This window comes from Anomaloglossus baeobatrachus, chromosome 4, assembly GCF_048569485.1.
Source record: "Anomaloglossus baeobatrachus isolate aAnoBae1 chromosome 4, aAnoBae1.hap1, whole genome shotgun sequence".
Taxonomy (NCBI): domain Eukaryota; kingdom Metazoa; phylum Chordata; class Amphibia; order Anura; family Aromobatidae; genus Anomaloglossus; species Anomaloglossus baeobatrachus.
This window is the reverse complement of record NC_134356.1, coordinates 280832570-280853893: the sequence shown is the minus strand read 5'-3', so window position 1 is coordinate 280853893 and position 21324 is coordinate 280832570. Positions and strand designations below refer to the sequence as shown.

At 44.0% G+C, this 21324-nt stretch overlaps 1 protein-coding gene across 2 annotated transcripts in view; it reads right to left on the bottom strand.

Moving 5' to 3' along the window:
* Positions 1–598: 598 nt before the first annotated feature.
* MYRFL (myelin regulatory factor like) overlaps positions 599–21324 on the bottom strand; it is a 335757-nt gene continuing 315031 nt past the window's right edge. For both annotated transcript variants that reach the window (XM_075344883.1, XM_075344884.1), the window contains 2 exons: positions 15769–15843; positions 599–1916 (listed from right to left, as the gene is read on the bottom strand). In XM_075344883.1, coding sequence (XP_075200998.1) covers positions 1830–1916; positions 15769–15843 — 162 coding nt within the window. In that variant the 3' untranslated portion in view covers positions 599–1829. The remainder of the gene's footprint in view (positions 1917–15768; positions 15844–21324) is intronic.

The window sequence follows — 21324 nt, the reverse complement described above, 5'->3', positions numbered from 1 at the left end:
TTTACTTTTTTGGATTTCAAAACATACACATCTGAGCTGACCACTGGAGGTATGTAGAGAATCAAACTGATAGTGCCAGTATAGCACTGGCTTTAGGTTATATACGAAAATCCTGGTGATTGGTTCCCTTTAAGAGCAATGATACCAAATACTAATGAAATGTATGTAAATTTTTGACTTTGCAATTAATAAAAATGCATTAAAACATTCTCTCTTTCATTATTTTGGCATTTGTCAAATAGAAATAATTTTGGTAATTGACCAAAAATTGGAAAGGTTTATTCTGATTTCGTGTCAGATAGTGAGAAAAACATGCAGATGTCTCTTTTTAGATAGTGGATGTAAACGTTTGGTTTCAACTGTATTTGTGCTATGCGTTCCTAGCATGGTGCAGCTTTGGGAACTGTATAAATAATAACTTACATTAGATTTCATGTCATGTAAATTTTACTAATCACAAAGAGGGTTTTTTTGCTCATTTATTGATCCAGTTTTCTTTTAGACAATATACATATATCTGGCCCATAGCCTTTGGAACCCACTCCAGACAAAATATGTATGATCCACACAGTGTAGGTGGGAAAAAAAAATGACAAAATACAGTTGAATAATTTACTTTTTTTTTTTTGTACAGTAACTGATAGAGAAAAACTAAATTGCACCATGAACAATGAGCAGAATGAAAGTCATCCATAATTACAGAATTGTTTTTTTTCATCTCCCATTCCAGCTGAATCTTTACAAAGTACAGGAGCAATTTACTTACATATTTAATAACAATTTTATTATTCCATTTAAAAGCAATGTTAAGAATACAATACAGGAATTCTATCTGGGAGGATTAGTGATTTTCAAAACTTCCCTTCTAAGGGGTACTTTGCACACTACGACATCGCAGGTGCGATGTCGGTGGGATCAAATCAAAAGTGACGCACATCCGGCGTCGCTGTCGACATCGGAGTATGTGAATCCTTTTTACTACGATTAACGAGCGCAAAAGCGTCGAAATCGTATGATCAGTGTAGCGTCGTTCATTTCCATAATTTAGGAAGGACCAATGTTACGATGTTGTTCCTCGTTCCTGCGGCAGCACATATCGCTGTGTGTGAAGCCGAGGAGCAAGGAACATCGCCTTACCTGTGTCCCGGCTGCAATGAGGAAGGAAGGAGGTGGGCGGGATGTTTACGTCCCGCTCATCTCCGCCCCCCTGCTTCTATTGGCCGCTTGCCATGTGACGTCGCTGTGACGCCGCACGACCCGCCCCCTTAGGAAGGAGGCAGTTCACCGGCCAGAGCGACGTCGCAGGGCAGGTGAGTGCATGTGAAGCTGCCGTAGCGATAATGTTCGCTACGGCAGCTATCACAAGATATCGCAGCTGCGACGGGGGCGGGGACTATCGTGCTCAGCATCGCTACCATCGGCTTGCGATGTCGTAGTGTGCAAAGTACCCCTAAGGGTGAACAGTTTTCAATATCAATCACATAGCAGTGCATAGCCGGCAGAGAAGCCTGGGCATAAGGGTGATGCACATAGTATATATAGAGGCGCTGTAGTCTTGTGATCACAATTATTGTACAAGCTTCAGCATCATTTTCTCTAAGCACTGATATATATTGGGCTGCATTTGGAGAATCAGCGGGACATCTCTTATTTACACTTGGATTGTTCATGTTTCCATCCAAAATAATGTAACATCAACGGATAACAGGATATTAAAGTTTCTAAGCCTAATGCGGGGGTAACAAACCCAGTGAGAAAAGAAACAATGTTATGTAATATTTGTACAATGAAAATATGGCGGCATGGAGAAATAGTGATATGTGGTCTAATTACGAACATTCTCTATAAAAATAAAGGAAATAGTCTGTGTATAAGATTCCGGCAAAGTGTGGATCTGTTGCGCAGTTTGCAAGATCCTGCAAAGAAAATAAATTCTAATCAGTATCGTAGACATCAAGATTGACAGCAACATATTGTATTTTGTAGTACAAGTCTCTTTGTTTAAAGGGAATCTGTCAGGTCAAAAAAGCGTTATAACCCACAAGCAGGAGCATGTGTGAGCTAGTAACCCCTTCCTACCCATCCCTGTTGTAATATTGTGCAATATGAAAGTAATAAAATATGTTTTATTACTTACATATTCCCTATGTAAATGAGCTGGTCTCAAGCCAAATGTGCGTCACATCACCCTGTGGGCGTTCGAATGCTTTCCATGGTATCACGCCCCTGTGGGCGTGATGCCATGGATTACGTTAGCGACCTCACGTCTGCTCCTTCAGAATTCCGCACGTGCGCGCTTACCATTCTCGCCGCCTTCTCATCTTGGTGTTTGATTGTCAGCTTCAGACGCGCACTGCGCACACTCAGAAGACTCCTGCGGTTCCGGTCATGCGCAGTGCGTGTCTGAACCAGACAAGTAAACACCAGGATGAGAAGGCGGCGAGAATGGTAAGCGTGCAAGCGTGGGATTCTGAAGGAGCTGACAGTGACATCTCTCATGTAAATCCATGGTATCACGCCCACAGGGGCATGATAACATGGAAAGCATGCAAATGCCTACAGGGCGTTGCGACGCCCATGGGGCTAGAGACCCTGCTCATTTACATAAGGAATATTTAAGTAATAAACCATATTTTATTACTTTCATATTACACATTATTATAACACAGGGATGGGTAGGAAGGGGTTAATAGCTCACACATGCTCCTGCTTGTAGGTTATAACGCTTTTTTGACCTGACAGGTTTCATTTAAGTAAAATCTCAAACCCACCAATAAGTAACATAACTGCCATGCAAACATTTCAGAATTAGTGATGGACAAACCCGAACTGTAAAGTTCAGGATTCCTACCGAACACATAGTGTTCGTGCACACGATCCCGAACACGAGCTTTCCTGGGAAGCTCGTGTTACATTTCGGGTCCAATTCGGGTCCAGGGGCTGTAAAAAAAAGCACATTATTAAAAAACATTATAATTATACTTACAAGTCCCCCGACGCATCCTGAAGACTCTGTTTCCCGCCCGCTTCTGCTTCCGCATCTGATCATTGCTGTGCCCCCTGGTAAGCACCACTGACTAAAAGACCTTCCATGATGTCATAGCCATGTGACCAGACTGGTGTGAATGTTGTACACACACTGGCTTACAGATTGGTCACATGGCTATGATGTCATCGAAGGTCCTGTTAACTGAACTTTGACTGTCACTGTGTGAGTGTTGCATCGGCATCACCCAATACAGCTGGACACTCTCCCGACAAGAACTGGTTGGCTGAATGTATTTCCATGCAGCTGAGGCGCTCATGTTCGGAGAGTGTCAGTCCGTGCCAGGTGATGCCGATGCGAGACTGCACGAGTCATACACAAGTGGAACTTCGGCCTCAGTGTCAGCCTGCTTCTCACTCTGTATATACACTGTCTGTGCAGAGTGATGAAGCAGAGCTGACAATGCTCTCTCTACTTCTCAATCTGTATAGACGCTGTCTGTACAGAGTGATGAAGCAGAGCTGACAATGCTCTATCTGTGGACTAAGTCGAACTAAGATAGAATCTCTACATTTTTTTTGTTTTATTTCTAATAAAAACAATTTTTCTCTGTGTTGTGTTTTTTTTTTACTGTTTACTAGAAATTAATGGTGGCCATGTATAATTTGGCATGACACCATGAATTTCGGGCTTAGTACCATCTGAGAATACAAAGGTGTTAACCCCTTTATTACCCAGCGTGCCACCACCAACAAGTCCGCTGGACGAGCCAGGTAAAGCGCCAGGAAATAGCGCTAAGAAACAATGCGCTATTTCCAGAGACGGCTGCATTTTTTAGCATGGGGGGCCAGAATGCTTTGGCCCTACCATGCTGAGAATCCCAGCTCCCTGGTTGTACCTGACTGGCAATGAAAATACGGTAGGAGCCCACGCATTTTTTTTAATTTTTTAAATAATTTTTTTTAATAAATAATAAAATAAAATAATGGGCCTCCCTGTACACCGTTTGCAGAATTATTATGCAAGTTGTATTCTAGAAGATTTTTTTAGTATTAATCAACAATTATGTTCTTAATCAACCCAAAAGACTCATAAAAATCAAAGCTTACTATTTTTGGAAGTTGGAGTGGTTTTTTTTTTTTAGATTTGGCTATCTTAGGAGTATATCTGTTTTTGCAGGTAACTATTACTGTGCAAAATTATTAGGCAACTTACTAAAAACCAAATATATTCCCATCTCACTAGTTTATTTTCACCAGGTAAACCAATATAACTGCACAAAATTTAGAATTAAACGTTTCTGACATGCAAAAACAAAACATTAGTGACCAATATAGCCACCTTTCTTTCTGATGACACTCAGCAGCCGACCATCCATAGATTCTGTCAGTTGCTTGATCTGTTTGCGATCAACATTGCGTGCAGCAGCCACCACAGCCTCCCAGACACTATTCTGAGAGGTGTACTGTTTTCCCTCCCTGTGGATATCAAATTTTATGAGGGACCACAGGTTCTCTCTCTATGGGGTTCAGATCAGGTGAACAAGGGGGCCATGTCATTGTTTTTTCATCTTTTAGACCTTTACTGGCCAGCCACGCTGTGGAGAAGTTGGATGCATGTGATTGAGCATTGTCCTGCATGAAAATCATGTTTTTCTTGAACGATACCAATTTCCTCCTGTACCACTGCTTGAAGAAGCTGTCTTCCAGAAACTGGCAGTCGGTCTGGGAGTTGAGCTTCACTCCATCCTCAACCTGAAAAGGTCCCACAAGTTCATCTTTGATGATACCAGCCCATACCAGTACCCCACCTCCACCTTGCTGGCATCTGAGTCGGAGTGGAGCTCTCTGCCTTTTACTGATCCAGCGTCTGGCCCATCCATCTGGCCCATCAAGAGTCACTCTCATTTCATCAGTCCATAAAACCTTTGAAAAACCAGTCTTAAGATATTTCTTGTCCCAGTCTTGACGTTTTATCTAATGTTTCTTGATCAAAGGTAGTCGTTTTTCAGCCTTCCTTACCTTTGCCATGTCCCTGAATATGGCACACCTTGTGCTTTTTGATACTCCAGTAGCATTGCAGCTCTGAAATATGGCCAAACTGGTGGCAAATGGCATCTTGGCAGCTTCACGCTTGATTTATCTCAATTCATGGGCAGTTATTTTGCGCCTTTTTTGCCCAACACGCTTCTTTCAACCCTGTTGCTATTTGTCATGAAACACTTGATTGCTCAGTGATCAAGCTTCAAAAGTTTGGCAATTTCTAGACTGCTGCATCCCTCTGCAAGACATCTCACAATTTTGGACTTTTCAGAGCCCGTCAAATCTCTCTTCTGACCCATTTTGCCAAAGGAAATGAAGTTGCCTAATAATTAAGCACACATTATATAGGGTGTCATGTGATCAAAATACTAATTTGCCTAATAATTCTGCACACAGTGTATTTTGATTGCCAGCCAAGGTAAAGCCAGGCAGATGGGGGTGGCAGCCCATAGCCATCCCCTCTATCAAAGCATTGTCAGCTCTGCTTCATCACTCTGTACAGACAAGCGTCTCTACAAAGAAAGAAGCAGAGAGTATTGTCAGATCTGCATCACTCTTTACAGACAAGCGTCTATACAGAGTGAGAAGCAGAGAGAGCATTGTCAGCTCTGCTTCATCACTCTGTACAGACAACGTCTATACCAGGGGTCTCAAACTCATCAGAGTAAGTGGGCCGCACATAAAAAAAATTTAGGGCAGAGGGCCACATTCCTTTCAAATTTAATACAATACAATATAATTGTTAATCAATTATTTCAACTATTATAACAATGCCACATTAGTATGCGCTGAGAATCAAAAATACCGTGAAGCGAAACGTCATTTTTTTATATTATTTATTTGTCAAAGAGAGTGGGCATCTGTGATTGGCATCAGCATCAAAATGTATAAGCAGATTCCAGGTTATTCCAACAGCCAAGCACAGACACTCATTCTCTGTCATAGCATCCGTGATTGGCTGTTGGATCTGTCACACATAGTAGTGTAAAAAGAAATACATAAAAAAATGACATAGCGCTTCGCAGTATTTTTGATTCCCAGCGCAGATAAAGCGGACAGCTACGGGCTGCCACCCCTGGCTTTACCTTAGCTGGCAATCAAAATACAGGGAAGCCCAATTGTTTTTTAATTAAATAATGAAAAAAAAATGTGTGGGCTTCCGACATATTTTGATCACCAGCCAGGTAAAACCAGACAGCTGAGGGCTGAGATTCTCAGCGTGGTAAGGCCCAAGCATTTTGGGCCCCCCACGCTGAAAATCGCAGCCCACAACCGCCCCTGGAAATGGCGCATTCATCACAGCGCCATTTCCAGGTGCTTTACCTGGCTCTTCCAGCGTCCCTGGTGTCAGTGGCACGCTGGGTAATAATGGGCTTAATACCAGCTTTGTATTCTCAGCTGGTAGTAAACCCAAAATTCATGGCGTCATGTCAAATTAGATGTGACCACCACGAATTTCTAGTAAACAGTAAAAAAACACAACACAGAGAAAAATATTTTTATTAGAAATTAAACAAAAAACACATTTAGGGACTCCATCTTTTTTAGAAAAAAAAAAAGCTTCCCTCTGACGTAGTCCAAAGTCAATGTCAGCTCAGCTTCATCGCTCTGAACAGATGAGCGTCTGTCCAGACCGACAAGAAGGCTGAGACCGAAAGTAACATTTTCCGGTCTTCCAGTCACCATCATCATCAAAATCATTTTTTATCATCATCATACACACACAGCCATCGTCATCATCGTCACTCACAAACATCCACCACCACGATCATCATCAGTCACACACAGCCACCACCGCCATCATCATCATCAGTCACACAAAGCCACCACCGCCATCATCATCATCATCAGTCGCAAACAGCCACCACCACCATCAGTCACACACAGCCACCACCGACATCATCATGATCAGTCACACCCAGCCACCATCACCATCATCAGTCACACACAGGCACCACCGCTATCATCATCATCATCAACACACAGCCATCATCATCATCATCCACACATACATACAGCCATCATCATCACCATCAACACACAGCCATCATCATCATCCACACACACATACAGCCATCATCATCACCAGCAACACACACAGCAATCATCATCATCAACACACAGCCATCATCATCATCATCCACACACACACACACAGCCATCATCACCATCAACACACACAGCCATCATCACCATCAACACACACAGCCATCATCATCATCAACACATAGCCATCATCATCATCCACACACACATACAGCCATCATCATCACCATCAACACACACAGCCATCATCATCCACACACACATACAGCCATCATCACCATCCCCCCCCCCCCCCACACACACACACACACACACACACAGCCTTCATCATCACCATCAACACACACAGCCATCATCATCATCCACACACACAGCCATCATCATCCACACACATAGCCATCATCATCCACACACACATACACAATTATCATCATCCACACACATACAGCCATCATCATCACCATCCACACACACAGCCATCATCATCATCATACACACACACACACAGCCATCATCATCATACACACACACACACACACACACAGCCATCATCATATACACACACAGCCATCATCATCCACACACACACACACACACACACACACACAGCCATCATCATATACACATACACACACACACACACACACACACTCATCATCAGACACACACACACACACACACACCACACAAACACAGACACCACAAACGTTCTAACGTGCCCTATGCTCTTGTTCCTTCCGCTGCACCCGCCGGCAAAGCAGCTGACGTCAGCGCTGCTCGGGTCGCGCTGCTGAGCTCGAGTTGAACGCTGCCGTCAATCGGTTCGCGCTGACATCTGATTGAACGCCGCCTTTGATTGCTTCTCCATGGCAGCGTCTCCAAGGCGGAAGTGCGGCCGGCTGCGGCTGCAATGTGAAAGTGCGGCTGGCGACCGCTAAATGACTGGAGGCAGTGGAGGGCAAATATCAAGTGTTCTGCACTGTGTGTCTGCAGGCCGCATAAATCAGACTGGCGGGCCGCATGCGGCTTGGGGGCCGCGTGTTTAAGACCCCTGGTCTATACAGAGTAAGAAACATAGAGAGCATTGTCAGCTCTGCTTCATCACTCTGTGCAAACAAGCATCTAAACAGAGTGAGGAGCATAGAGAGCATTGTCAGCTCTGCTTCATCACTCTGTACAGACAAGCGTCTATACAGAGTGAGAAGCAGAGAGAGCCATGTCAGCACTGCTTCATCGCTCTGTACAGAGCAAGAAGAAGGCTGACAGTGAGGGTATGCTTCCACTTGCGTCTTGCATTGCATCACCCTGCACAGCCTGATGCTTTCAGGACAGGAGCGCCTCAGCTGCATGCAAATAAATGCAGCCAACCCACTCCTGTCGGTCGATTGTTGCATTGCATCACCCGGCACAGTGCCCAATCACACAGTGACAGTCAAAGTTCAGTTAACAGGACCTTCAATGATGTCATAGCCATATGACCAGTCTGTAAGTCAATGTCTGTACAACATTCATGCCAGACTGGTCACATGGCTATGACGTCATGAAAGGTCCTTTAGTAGTGGTGCTTACCAGGGGGCACAGCAATTATCGGACACGGAAGCAGAAGCGATCGGGAGACAGAGTTTGTAGGACATGTCGCGGGAGCGGTAAGTATAATGACAATGTTTTTATTATTAACTATATTCTTTAAAGCCCGGGTTCAGTGTTCGGACGCACGTTTGCGTTATCTCAGAACCCGAACTCGATCTTTACAAAACGTGAGGCTTGAACATTGGGGGGTTCGCCCATTACTATTCAGAATAACATTTTAATGATTTAGGTTTGAGATGCTTAAATCATTCCAGATAATACATTGCATGTAAAGAACAGTAATCCAACATACACTGTTTACCTTTGCCCTCAATATTTAAAATTTTCAAAAATATTATTGTGGTAAAGTGTTTTTGTATTTTTACTTTAAAGGGAATTTGTCAGCAGATTTTTGTTTTGGAATTTGAGAGTAGCATGATGTAAAAGCAGAGCTCTTGATTACAGTGTTTTGTCCTTTAGCAGGCTGTGTGTTGCTATTCCAATAAAATCAGTGTTTTATCAGCCAGAGATTATATTTATAGATCAGCAAACTCGAACTGTAAAGTTCGGGGTCCGTACTGGACACCTAGTGTCCATGCATGGACCCCAAAAATGGACTTCTCACGAAAGTTTGTGCTACTGTTCGGGTTCAGCCACCTGAATAATGATAGAAATTAAAAAAAAAAAGGAAAAAGAAAGAACATAAGGAATAATGCAGTACAGCTATACTTGCCGTGGCTTCCCCACGGCTGTGACACTGCTTTTGGGTCCGATTAGTAGCTCTCATGCATATTCACTGTTGTTTCCCTGCCAACCGTTAGTCCCGGCATCTGCGATTGGTTGCAGTCAGACTGCACCCCCACCCTCTGTGACAGCATCTGTGATTGGTTGGAATCACACACGCTGTCAGCGTCCCTATAGTGGTATAAAAATTTTAAAAAAAGCATAGTGTCACCCATATTGTGATACCCAGGACATATAAAGTAAACGGCTACAGGCTGCAGCTTTTTGGGCTATCATGGCTTTGTATCAAAATATGAAGGATCCTATGCGGCTTGTTTTAATTATTTAAGAAAATAATTCTAAAAAAAGACATGTTGTCCCCCCTCAATTTTGAAACACAGACAAGCTAAAACAGGCAGCTGAGGGCTGGTATTCTCAGCCTGGAGAGGCCCATGGTTATTTGCCCTCCCCAGCCTAAAAATAGCAGCCCACAGCCGCCCAGGAATTGTCGTATCCATTATATGCGACAATTCCGGCTCTTTACGATTGTTCTGGTGTGGTGGCAGTCAGGGTAATATAAAAGGTTAATAACAGCTGTAATTTGTAAATAATCACAGTTGCCACTAAACCCTAAATTATTAATGGGTGGTCTATGGGATCTCCCCATTATTAATCCTGTAAGTAAAAAGAAACAAACACAAACACATAAAAATCCTTTATTTAAAAAAAAAAGAAACAAAAACACCCTCTTTCTCTAATTTATTAACCCCTAAAAATACCCAGGTCAGATGTAATACACACCGTGAGGATCTTAGCTCCACTACATACTGAAGTCGTAGCGTGCGGGCACATTAGAGAACATGACCGCCCACTTCGACTTCAGGCAGACACTCATTTTACCTGCAGTGATGGCTGGAGGTACTCCACCTGTGACTGCAAGTAAACTCACCTCAGGGGAACTTATTGAACTTAGTGACCTCACCTCAGGTGAATTCATTGAGTTTAATGAGATCTGCATCCCCTGGCAGAAAACCACATTTTTTTTGAGAGAGATGCAGAGTTGGTGCTGGAATTTATACAACAAATTTCTGCACCAATACTGCATTTCCTGATAAAAAAAAAAACACATCAAATTGATATGCAGTTTTGATTCTTTTTTTTTTGTCAGGAGATGCAGATTTGGTGCAGCAATCTGGTGCAGACATTTCAGTACCAAATTTACATCTCCTGGCAGAAAACCGCACCAGCACCAAATCTGTATCACCCAGCTAAAAAACGCATCTAAACTGCATCAAAATTGCATTGTGTTTTGATGCGATTTTTTTTTGCCAGAAGATGCAGATTTAGTGCAGGAATTTGGTGTATAAATTTCAGCACCAAATATGCATCCCTGGCAAAAAAAATGCAGTTTAGGTGCGGTTTTCTGCCAGGAGATGCAAATTTGATGCTGAAATGTCTGCACCAGATTTCTGCACGAAATTTGCATTTTCTGGCAAAAAAACACCAAAATGGCATCAAAATCGTGTCTGTTGTGCAGTTTTCTGCCAGCAGATGCAAATTTTGGTGCTGGAATTTCTAAACCAAATTCTTGCACCAAATCTGCATCTCCTAGCAAAAAAATGCAACAAAAACGCATCGCGTTGTGATGTGTTTTTTGCCAGCAGATGCAGTATTGATGCAGGAATTTGGTGTATAAATTCCAGCACCAACTCTGCATCTCTTGGCAAAGAAACGTGGTTTTTGGCCAGGAGATGCAGGTCTCATTAAACTCAATGAGTTCACCTAAGGTGAGGTCACTGAGTTCAATGAGTTCACCTGAGGTGAGTTTACCTGCAGTCACAGGTGGGGTACCATGGGAACCTCCAGCTATTACAGCAAGTAAACTCAGTGACGTCACCGCTCACAGCTTCTGCTCAGTCAGTGTCTGCCTGAAGCCACAGAGGGTGATCACGTTCTCTATTGTGCCCCTGCAGTGTAACTTCAGTATGTAGCAGAGCCGGGATCATCGTGGGATGTTGGGGTGTGGATTACGTTGGACCTGGGTGTTTTGGGCATTAATAAATTGGAGAAAGAGGGCTGTTTTTTCTTTTTAATAAAGGATTTTTCTGTGTTTTGTGTTTGTTTTGATTTTTGATTTACAGGGTTAGTAATAGGGGTGTCTCATATACCCCTCCCCATTACTAACCTCGGACTTGATGATAGCTGGGATTTTTTTACCAAATCACAGCTGTCCTTTACCACCCTGATTGCCACCGCTCCAGGGCAATTAGGATGAGCTGGGAAAGCGCCGGAATTGTCTCATCTAATTGATGTGACAATTCCAAGGTGGCTGTGGGCTGCTATTTTTAGGCAGGGGTGGGGGGCAATAGCAATGCGTCTCCCCAGGTTGAGAATACCAACCACAGCTGTCTACTTTGTCTTGGCTGGGTTTCAAAATTGAGGGGGGGTGACCACGCGTTGTTTTTTTACAATTATTTTTTTAAATAATTTTAAAAAAGCCACATGGGGTTCTTCGTATTTTGATACACAATCAAGATAGGTCTGCAGCATGTAGCCGTCTGTATTTATCTGTGCTGGCACATTATGGGCAACCCTACGTCATTTTTTTAATTAATTAATTTATTTATATTAACACCACTCTAGGGACACAGACAGCGTGTTTGTTTCCAACCAATCATAGATGCTATCACAGAGGGTGGGGGTGTGGTCTGACTGCAACCAATAACAGACCTCGGTACTGACAGTGTTTGGGGGGAGCAGTGACTATGTATGAAAGTTAATGATCAGACCCGTAAGCAGTGTTACAGCTTAAGGGAAGGTCGGTAAGTATAACTGTCCTGCTTTATTCCTTATTGCCTTTCTTTTGCAGGCCCCCTAGCCGTTACTAACACCATTTTATAACACACATTTTTGGGTCCCCACAGACATATATGGGGTTCGGCATCCAGGGTCAAGTTCAGGGTCAAGTTCACCTGTCGAATCTGATTTTACTTTTAGTCTGTGCTGGTTAGACGAACCCAAATATCCATAGTTTCGCTCATCACTAATTATCACTACAGAACTAGGTGGCACATGCCGAATAGTTGCCCTGTGCAATAATTGCTCTGTGAAATTCAGCCACCACCATATATTAGTAACTTTCTGTCAATGCACAGTGTATACAGAAAGCTGCCAATTGGTGTGGTAGGTGGGGTTATACACAGTTCAACATTCTGAACACTTCTAGATCTGCAGCAGAGTAATTGTATCAAAATGACAACAAGCAGACTAGGACTAGACTCACTGATGAACATACCGATGGTGCAGCTGCACAAGGGCGCTGAGCGGGAGGGGGCCCCGAAGACCTGAAAACATACACTGATTAAGTTTGCCAGCGGCAGCTTCAATACTAACAGGAGAAGCAGGGGGCCCGATCTGCTGAATGCATATGATTATGCTGAGCTGACATGGGCCCCTTCCCTCACCTGTTAGGGGCCTGCAGGAGGGAGAATTCAGCTCTGCAAAAGCTGTCAGGCCATACAGAGGAAGACGGGTGCCAGAGCTAGAAAGGAGGCTCCACCCAGCAGCTCCGTCTTCAGTACAGCAGAGAGGTGGCTGCTGTATAGAAGACATGGCTGAGCTGCTCTTCCCCTCCCGCACTGAATTTATTGCAAGTGAACACTGCAATAAATTCAGTGGAACCAGGAGGAGGGGAGGCTGCACCACAGTAGAAGATGGCAGTGCAGGCTCCAGAGAGAAGAACCTGATGTGCAATCATCTGCAGAGAGGGTAAGGGGTGCTTCACACACAGCGAGCTCACTGCCGAGATCGCTGCTGAGTCACGCTTTTTGTGACGCAGCAGTGACCTCATTAGCGATCTCGCTGTGTGTGACAATGAGCAGCGATCTGGCCCCTGCTGCGAGATCGCTGCTCGTTACACACAGCCCTGGTTCGTTTTCTTCAAAGGCGCTCTCCCACTGTGACACACAGATCGCTGTGTGTGACAGCGAGAGAGCGACAAATGAAGCGAGCAGGGAGCAGGAGCCGGCGTCTGACAGCTGAGGTAAGCTTGTAACCAAGATAAACATCGGGTAACCAAGGTGGTTACCCGATATTTACCTTAGTTACCAGCCTCTGCAGCTCTCACGCTGCCTGTGCTGCCGGCTCCGGCTCTCTGCACATGTAGCTGCTGTACACATCGGGTTAATTAACCCGATGTGTACAGCAGCTAGGAGAGCAAGGAGCCAGCGCTAAGCAGTGTGCGCGGCTCCCTGCTCTCTGCACATGTAGCTGCATTACACATCGGGTTAATTAACCCGATGTGTACTGTAGCTAGGAGAGCAAGGAGCCAGCGCTCAGTGTGTGCGGCTCCCTGCTCCCTGCACACACAGCTAAGCGGTGTGCGCATGTAACTAATGTAAACATCGGGTAACCATACCCGATGTTTACCTTAGTTACCAGTCTCCGCAGCTTCCAGACGGCGGCTCCGTGCAAGCGCAGCGTCGCTTGCACGTCGCTGCTGGCTGGGGGCTGTTCACTGGTCGCTGGTGAGATCTGCCTGTTTGACAGCTCACCAGCGACCATGTAGCGATGCAGCAGCGATCCTGACCAGGTCAGATCGCTGGTCGGATCGCTGCTGCATCGCTAAGTGTGAAGGTACCCTAAGTCCATGTGCAATTAGTGGACATTATCTATCTATCTACTATGTTTGTATAAATGTCCATGAGCAATTAGTAGACATTATCTTTCTATCTACCTACTGTATCTATCTACTATGTTTGTATATGTTTCATGTCTATGTATTTGTGTGCATATGTGTATATGATGCAAGTGTATTTATCTTTGTGCACATTTATGTATTCACCGATATGTCCATATTATTTCAGCTCCATTACAAGTTTGAGAAAGGCTTGATGTGGTGAAGTGAATACTTATAAATAAGCATCTACTCACTTTTTTCTTGATGGATTGTGTGTATGTGCATGTAATGTAGTGTGAATGTATTTATATACTCACCTCGGTCCTCTACTCTTCTGAGTGACGTCACCGCTCTCCAGTATCTCGCGTAACATTACACTCTGTTTGAGCCTTAAGTTTCTTTTACACTGAAAGCCTAGAGAGCCTTTTTCTGAGCCTCTTTCTGATTCTCCATAGATTTACATTGTAAAAGTCCCTTTTGGGCCCTGAAGAGTGCAGTGTGACCTGGAGATACTGGAGAGTGGTGACGTCACTGAGAAGAGGAGCAGAACAGAGCTGGACACCAGAGAGAGGGGCGGTGGGTGGGTGTATTATCACATCACAGTATACTCCATACACACATTCCATTAATAAAGTTAGTAGGAGCTTCTTTATGTCTGTGGTGCGGCTGTTTTTGTTGTATTTCCTTTATTTCTCTTCTGTACCCACCTATGGTATAGAGTGCTGCATAAAAGGAACCTATCAGCGGATACATGTTGCCCATGGATGGACCAGCCTGTATCAAACAGTGGCTGTATGATTTCTGCTAAGCATGATTGACTCTAAAACCCTGCGGAGATTCAAAGAAAAACAAATTTCAATGTCGGGGACTGAGCCGCATGAAATTCTAGTCGTACAGCCGTGACCTGGTAGCTTCTCCCTGCTCACGGCCAGTGACTGAAAGGTCTCTGTCTGTACACGCACACAGGAGTACTTTACACCTGTCAGTCACTGGCAAGGAGTGGGGAGAAGCCACCAGGTCAGATCTGTGCGCCTAGTATTTCATGGGGCTCAGTCCCTGACATCCATTAAAGTGTGTTTGTCGCTGAATCTGCGCAGTGTTTTATGTAAATAGAAGCATTGCAGACAGCGCTGAAGCTGCAGCAGAATAGATGGGTTGCATCACTGTTTTGTGTTATATTCAGTAGGTAACTATGGAATTTATTTATTGTTTAGATTTGGTAGTTGTGTCCTAAACTAGTAATAAATAGGACAATCTATATGTTTACATCAATTTGTTGTGGTATGAAGGGGGGCCTCAAAAAGATTTCTTGCACATGAGCCCCCTGCAATCTGTGTCCACCCCTGACTAGACTAGTAAAGGTCACAAACTAATAGAATTTAATGAAAAGGCACATGGTGCCTATTCTAATGAGTGGGAACTTCTGCTTCTAATATGTCTGTGCTCTCCTTTAAGACAGATACCCCTTTAAGCACTGATATAAACTGCTTTAGTGAACTCCCTCCTAACTGCGTAAAGTTTCTGAATTTTCTGTGAATAACTTCAAAACACTTTAAAAAAGTTAAATCTTCAATGTTGTGGCTTGCAAAAATATTTTTTTCTATGCCTTTTATGATTCCCCTATTTTGGAATGCCATATAGACAGCATGGTGAAATCTGGGAAAATAGTAACAGGCACAACCATCCCATTTTAGGACAAATTGTGTGATTTGATATGAACTCACCGGCGTGGCTACACGGAAATGGTATTCACTGTCAAACACACGGGCTACTGGGAGAATCCAGGAGTGCTGGAGACCCTAGATTACATCATAAAACAAAAATTAGGTCAATAAATCAATATTTTATAAAAAAAACAACAACAAAAAAACAAATACAGTACACCACTCTGCCTGTGCATCTGTGATTCAGCACAGTAGACTCGATAATGTTATTACATTACACCTCCTGTGCGGATGAAGCCTTAAGGCTGCCTTACACGTTGCAATTTCTCATGCAAACACATTTGCGATCGCATCCGCCCCCATCGTTTGTTCGGCGCGGGCAATTTCTTGCCCATGTTGCACAATGTTGTAACCCCCGTCACACGTACTTACCTTCCTAACAACCTCGCTGTGGGCGGCGAACATCCACTTCCTGAAGGGGGAGGGACGTTCGGCTTCACAGTGACGTTACACAGCGGCCGGCCAATAGAGGCGGAGGGGCGGAGATGAGCGGGACGTAAACATCCCGCCCACCTCCTTCCTTCAGCATTGCTGGAGGCCGCAGGTAAGCTGTGTTCATCGTTCCTGGGGTGTCACACGGAGCGATGTGTGCTGCCCCGGGTACGATGAACAACAGGACATGCGATTTTTAGAAAATGAGCGACGTGTCAGCGATGAATGAGAAGGTCAGTATTTCTGCTCGTTCATAGCTATCCCACGCTATGATATCACTAACGATGCCAGATGTGCGTCACTTACGACGTGACCCTGCCGACATCTCGTTATATATATCGTAGGGTGTAAAGCCCGCTTTAGTCGGCACAGGGCATTGACCGGATAACAGCAGAAATGTAGTATTTTTTTTTCTTATCTTAAGTATTTGTGGGGAATATGATCCCTTGTGAGGGCAATATAGTGTCTATGGGGTGGAGGGCTGCAGTGCTAGCAAACTATGTGTGGGAATCCCCATAGTGTGTTGAGGCTGTGGTGACCCTTAAACTAAGTGGAGGGCTGCGGGGCCATCATATTGTGCGTGTGTGTGTGTGTGTGTGTGTGTGTGTGAACTGAAACTGTATGTTGGGGCTGTAGGGGACATTATATTGTGTGTCAGGGCCCTCACACTGCCTGTGGGATCTGTGGAGGACATCATATTATGTGTATGGGCCATCATACTAAGAAGAGGGTTGTAGGGGCCCTCATATTGCATGTTGGGGCTGTAGGAGACATTATATTGTGTGCGATGGCACTCATAGTTTGGGAGGGGAGGGCTGTGTGTCACACTATAGGCCTCACAATGACTGAGGGATCTATTGGATTCATCATAATGGGTCTGGTCTTTGAGATCTACAGTATATGACATATACAGGGGAGATGTGGAGTCATCATTCTGTGTAAGGATTACTTTATAGATATCATGCCTTGGGAAGAATTATACTGAGTTGGGTTACTGTGGCAACATCCTACTTTGCTGGCGGCACTGTGGCATCATAATGTGTGTGCATTTTTATAGGGCATTGTACTCTGTAAGGGTCATAAAAGTGGTATAATGGTGAGAACACTAAGGGGTGTCAGTATTCTAATATTACTGCGTACATGCCTTAATTCTTGTCATTCTTGATTTTTAAAGTTAGGAGGTATGATCAGGCCTACTCCCATGGATTTTTTTTTTTTTGAGGGGGGAGGAGGGTGGATGAAGAACAGTGGCCCAATAAGGACTTTTGCTATGGGGCATCTGATTTTCTTGTACTTCTCTGTCCATGTTTGCACAGAGTGGAGTAATGTTTCGCTGGATGAGATGTTTTTGATTAAGCTTTTAGGTGGGGATTCCCACCGAAGAGAAACAACAAATGTATGGAGATTTATTCACAGATAATATTCCATGGTAAATAAAACCTTTCTGTCACGATGATTATAAGGTAGCAGAAAACCGGGGTTCCCAAACTGTCCCTCAAACTAGGGGGCCTTATGCTATCCCTAGTCTCAGTGATACCCCTAAAGGTGGGGATGCCCTAGCCTCCTTCCTGGTCTTGCTCCTGACCAGCCCTGATCTGATACCTCTTCCCCCTTCCCCAGGGGGGACTGGGACAGGAGTGAGATTAAACCCACAAAAATAGACAGACAGGGGAAACCAAAACTCTGTCACAGCATCCGCTCACAAAGGTATAAGGTATAAAAGAGAAGGAGGGAAAAAAAGCGCATAGAGGAAACAACAAGACGATGGGTAAAGTAGTCTAGGACACAAAAACACACAGACCACTACAGTATAACCTATAGCTGGCATAGGTAGAAGATTTCATCCAGCTTAAGGCCGGAGTCACACTTGTGAGTGAATCGCACTAGTCTCTCATTTCATCACCTGGCATGGCCGCACACTCTCCTGACAGAAGTGGGTCGGCTGCATGTATTTCTAGGCAGCTGAGACGCTCGTGTCCGGAGAGTGTGCGGCTGTGCCGGATGATGCCAGGCTCACGCGAGTCACTTGCAAGTGTGAGTCCAGCCAAAATATTAGAGGAGCAGATGTTATTGGCTTCATCACAACATGTGATCAAAGGAGCCTACCAAGCAGGTTAACTCTTACTGGCTTGACTATGACTGAACACACAGCACGTCGATGAGTCTGCCTGTGTTGATCAGAGACACCAGAGAAACCATCAGGTGAAGTGTCAAAATCTGCAATGTGAAAAGAACCTAACACTGCAAAAATGAGGCAAAACACATTTTTTTACCCCTGTGTTTTTCATTCCAAGAGCTGCAGAAATTTCTGCATCCAAATACTGAACATATGCACATGTTAATAAATGTAAAGTAATGCACCTAGAACAGGATAATCCTATTGCTGCATATACATTAAATAGAAATAAACTCAGGACTACAGAACAAGAGAAGGACTTGGGGATTCTGGTTACAAGTAAGCTTAGCAGCAACACTCAGTGTCAAGCAGCAGCTGCAAAAGCAAACAAGATATTGTTTGTTTTTTCTTCATTGAATTGGTCGGTGGCTGACCCCACCTTGCTATGCACCCCAATTTGGGATGTATTCCACCTGTCTAGATTTTGTCGGTTGGTGTCTGTTCACATTCAGTCATCAGGCCCTGTCCACAGGCTATTTACTTCATGCAGCATTTGCTTGGACCTGTCCCGCCCACAGCCATGACTCAGTCATGGGTACAGGATTGAAATAGACCAGGTGAGTGCTGCTAAGAGCAGTTCTACTATTCATATGTGAGGCCGTATGGCACATTTTATAAAAATATTTTAGTGCAGGACTGCCCCAAATGAGATTTGCCGTGACGTGGCGGAGTAGCTCAAGAAATTGCAATTTTTTGCCAAAAATCTCAACATTTTTTATAATAAGTACAGTTTGGAATGTTTAGTGCTGTAGTGCACATTTGGTGCTGGCTTTTTGTTTTTTCTTCATTGAATTGGTCGGTGGCTGACCCCACCCTGCTATGCACCCCAATTTGGGATGTATTCCACCTGTCTAGATTTTGTCGGTTGGTGTCTGTTCACATTCAGTCATCAGGCCCTGTCCACAGGCTATTTACTTCATGCAGCATTTGCTTGGACCTGTCCCGCCCACAGCCATGACTCAGTCATGGGTACAGGATTGAAATAGACCAGGTGAGTGCTGCTAAGAGCAGTTCTACTATTCATATGTGAGGCCGTATGGCACATTTTATAAAAATATTTTAGTGTAGGACTGCCCCAAATGAGATTTGCCGTGACGTGGCGGAGTAGCTCAAGAAATTGCAATTTTTTGCCAAAAATCTCAACATTTTTTATAATAAGTACAGTTTGGAATTTTTAGTGCTGAAGTGCACATTTAGTGCTGGCTTTTTGTTTTTTCTTCATTGAATTGGTCGGTGGCTGACCCCCACCTTGCTATGCACCCCAATTTGGGATGTATTCCACCTGTCTAGATTTTGGCGGTTGGTGACTGTTCACATTCAGTCATCAGGCCCTGTCCACAGGCTATTTACGTCATGCAGCATTTGCTTGGACCTGTCCCGCCCACAGCCATGACTCAGTCATGGGTACGGGATTGAAATAGACCAGGTGAGTGCTGCTAAGAGCAGTTCTACTATTCATATGTGAGGCCGTATGGCACATTTTATAAAAATATTTTAGTGTAGGACTGCCCCAAATGAGATTTGCCGTGACGTGGCGGGGTAGCTCAAGAAATTGCAATTTTTTGCCAAAAATCTCAAAAATTTTTTATAATAAGTACAGTTTGAAATTTTTAGTGCTGAAGTGCACATTTAGTGCTGGCTTTTTGTTTTTTCTTCAAGATATTAGGGTGTATAAAAAGAGAGATTAGATCCTGTGATCCCAACGTATTGTTACCCCTCCATAAATCAGTTGTAAGGCAACATTTGGAATATGGGATCCAATTTTGGGCTCCAGATTTTAAAAAGGACATTCAGAAGTTAGAGTCAGTTCAAAGGTGGGCAACTAGACTATTACAAGGAATGGAAGGTCTCCCATATGATGAGAGGTTGAAAAAGTTGGATTTGTTTAGCTTAGAAAAAAGACGTCAGAGGAGATCTCATTTATATGTATAAATACATGTGTGGTGAATACAAAGGATTGACACATGACCTATTCCATTCAAAGACAATACTAAGGACCAGGGGGTATTCACTGTAAGTGGAAGAAAGGCAATTCCGGAAGCTAAATAGGAAAGGGTTCCTTACAGTTATGGCTTTCCACAGTCTGACTACTCTAACACAAGAGGTAGTAATGGTAGACTGGTAGACACTATAATAACTTTTATAAAAGTGTCATGGTTGTCTCTCTGTTGTAGAAACTAGTGACAGGTTCTGGGTCAGAACCTCTTTGCCTTGAGACCCAGAAGTTTAAATGTATTCTCTTTCCTTTGGGGAGGAAAGTGTTAATATCTTTTTTCACTGCCTGCAAGTATTCTCATCACCTTCTAATGTGTTTCCAGTTTGGACCACTCGTACTCCCTATATATACCCTCTGCCCCCATAGGGGGGTTGTTATTCACCCACTCATTTGAATACTTGGCCCAGAGGTGGAAGGAGCTGATGGAGCCCTCTTTGCAAGTTGATCTGTTGGCTGCAGTCTTGTTACTGACTGCAGCTGTTTGTTGTCATGTTTCCCTCTGTCTGTCTTTCCTTCCCTTGATGTCTTATTGGTGCTGTGGTGGGGCTAGCGTCCATCACCTGCCAACTCTCTGGCCAGGGTTATACAGGGCCTGCCAGGGAATTAGGTATCCTGTTCAGCAACAGGTGTGGAACCTGTATAGGCACTGGCAAGGAGAGAGGGTACAGTTGCAGGTGAGTGAAGGAGGTGTCCCATCTATCCCCTCACTAGCGCTAGGGCCCACCGTTGTTAAAGTGTCCCCAGTGTAGCCCTTATGTTGTAGTGTGTCGTGTCGTGCGCCATACTTCCATTGTCCCTACCGTGACAGCTGGATGATTTAGTGACAAAATGTATAATTGGTGAAGAAAGATTGAACTAGATGGACCTAGGTCTTTTTTCAACCTATGTAACTATGTAACATACTCTTACGGTAACGTAACAACCAGCTTTTCTTACTGCTTCTCTCAGTTTT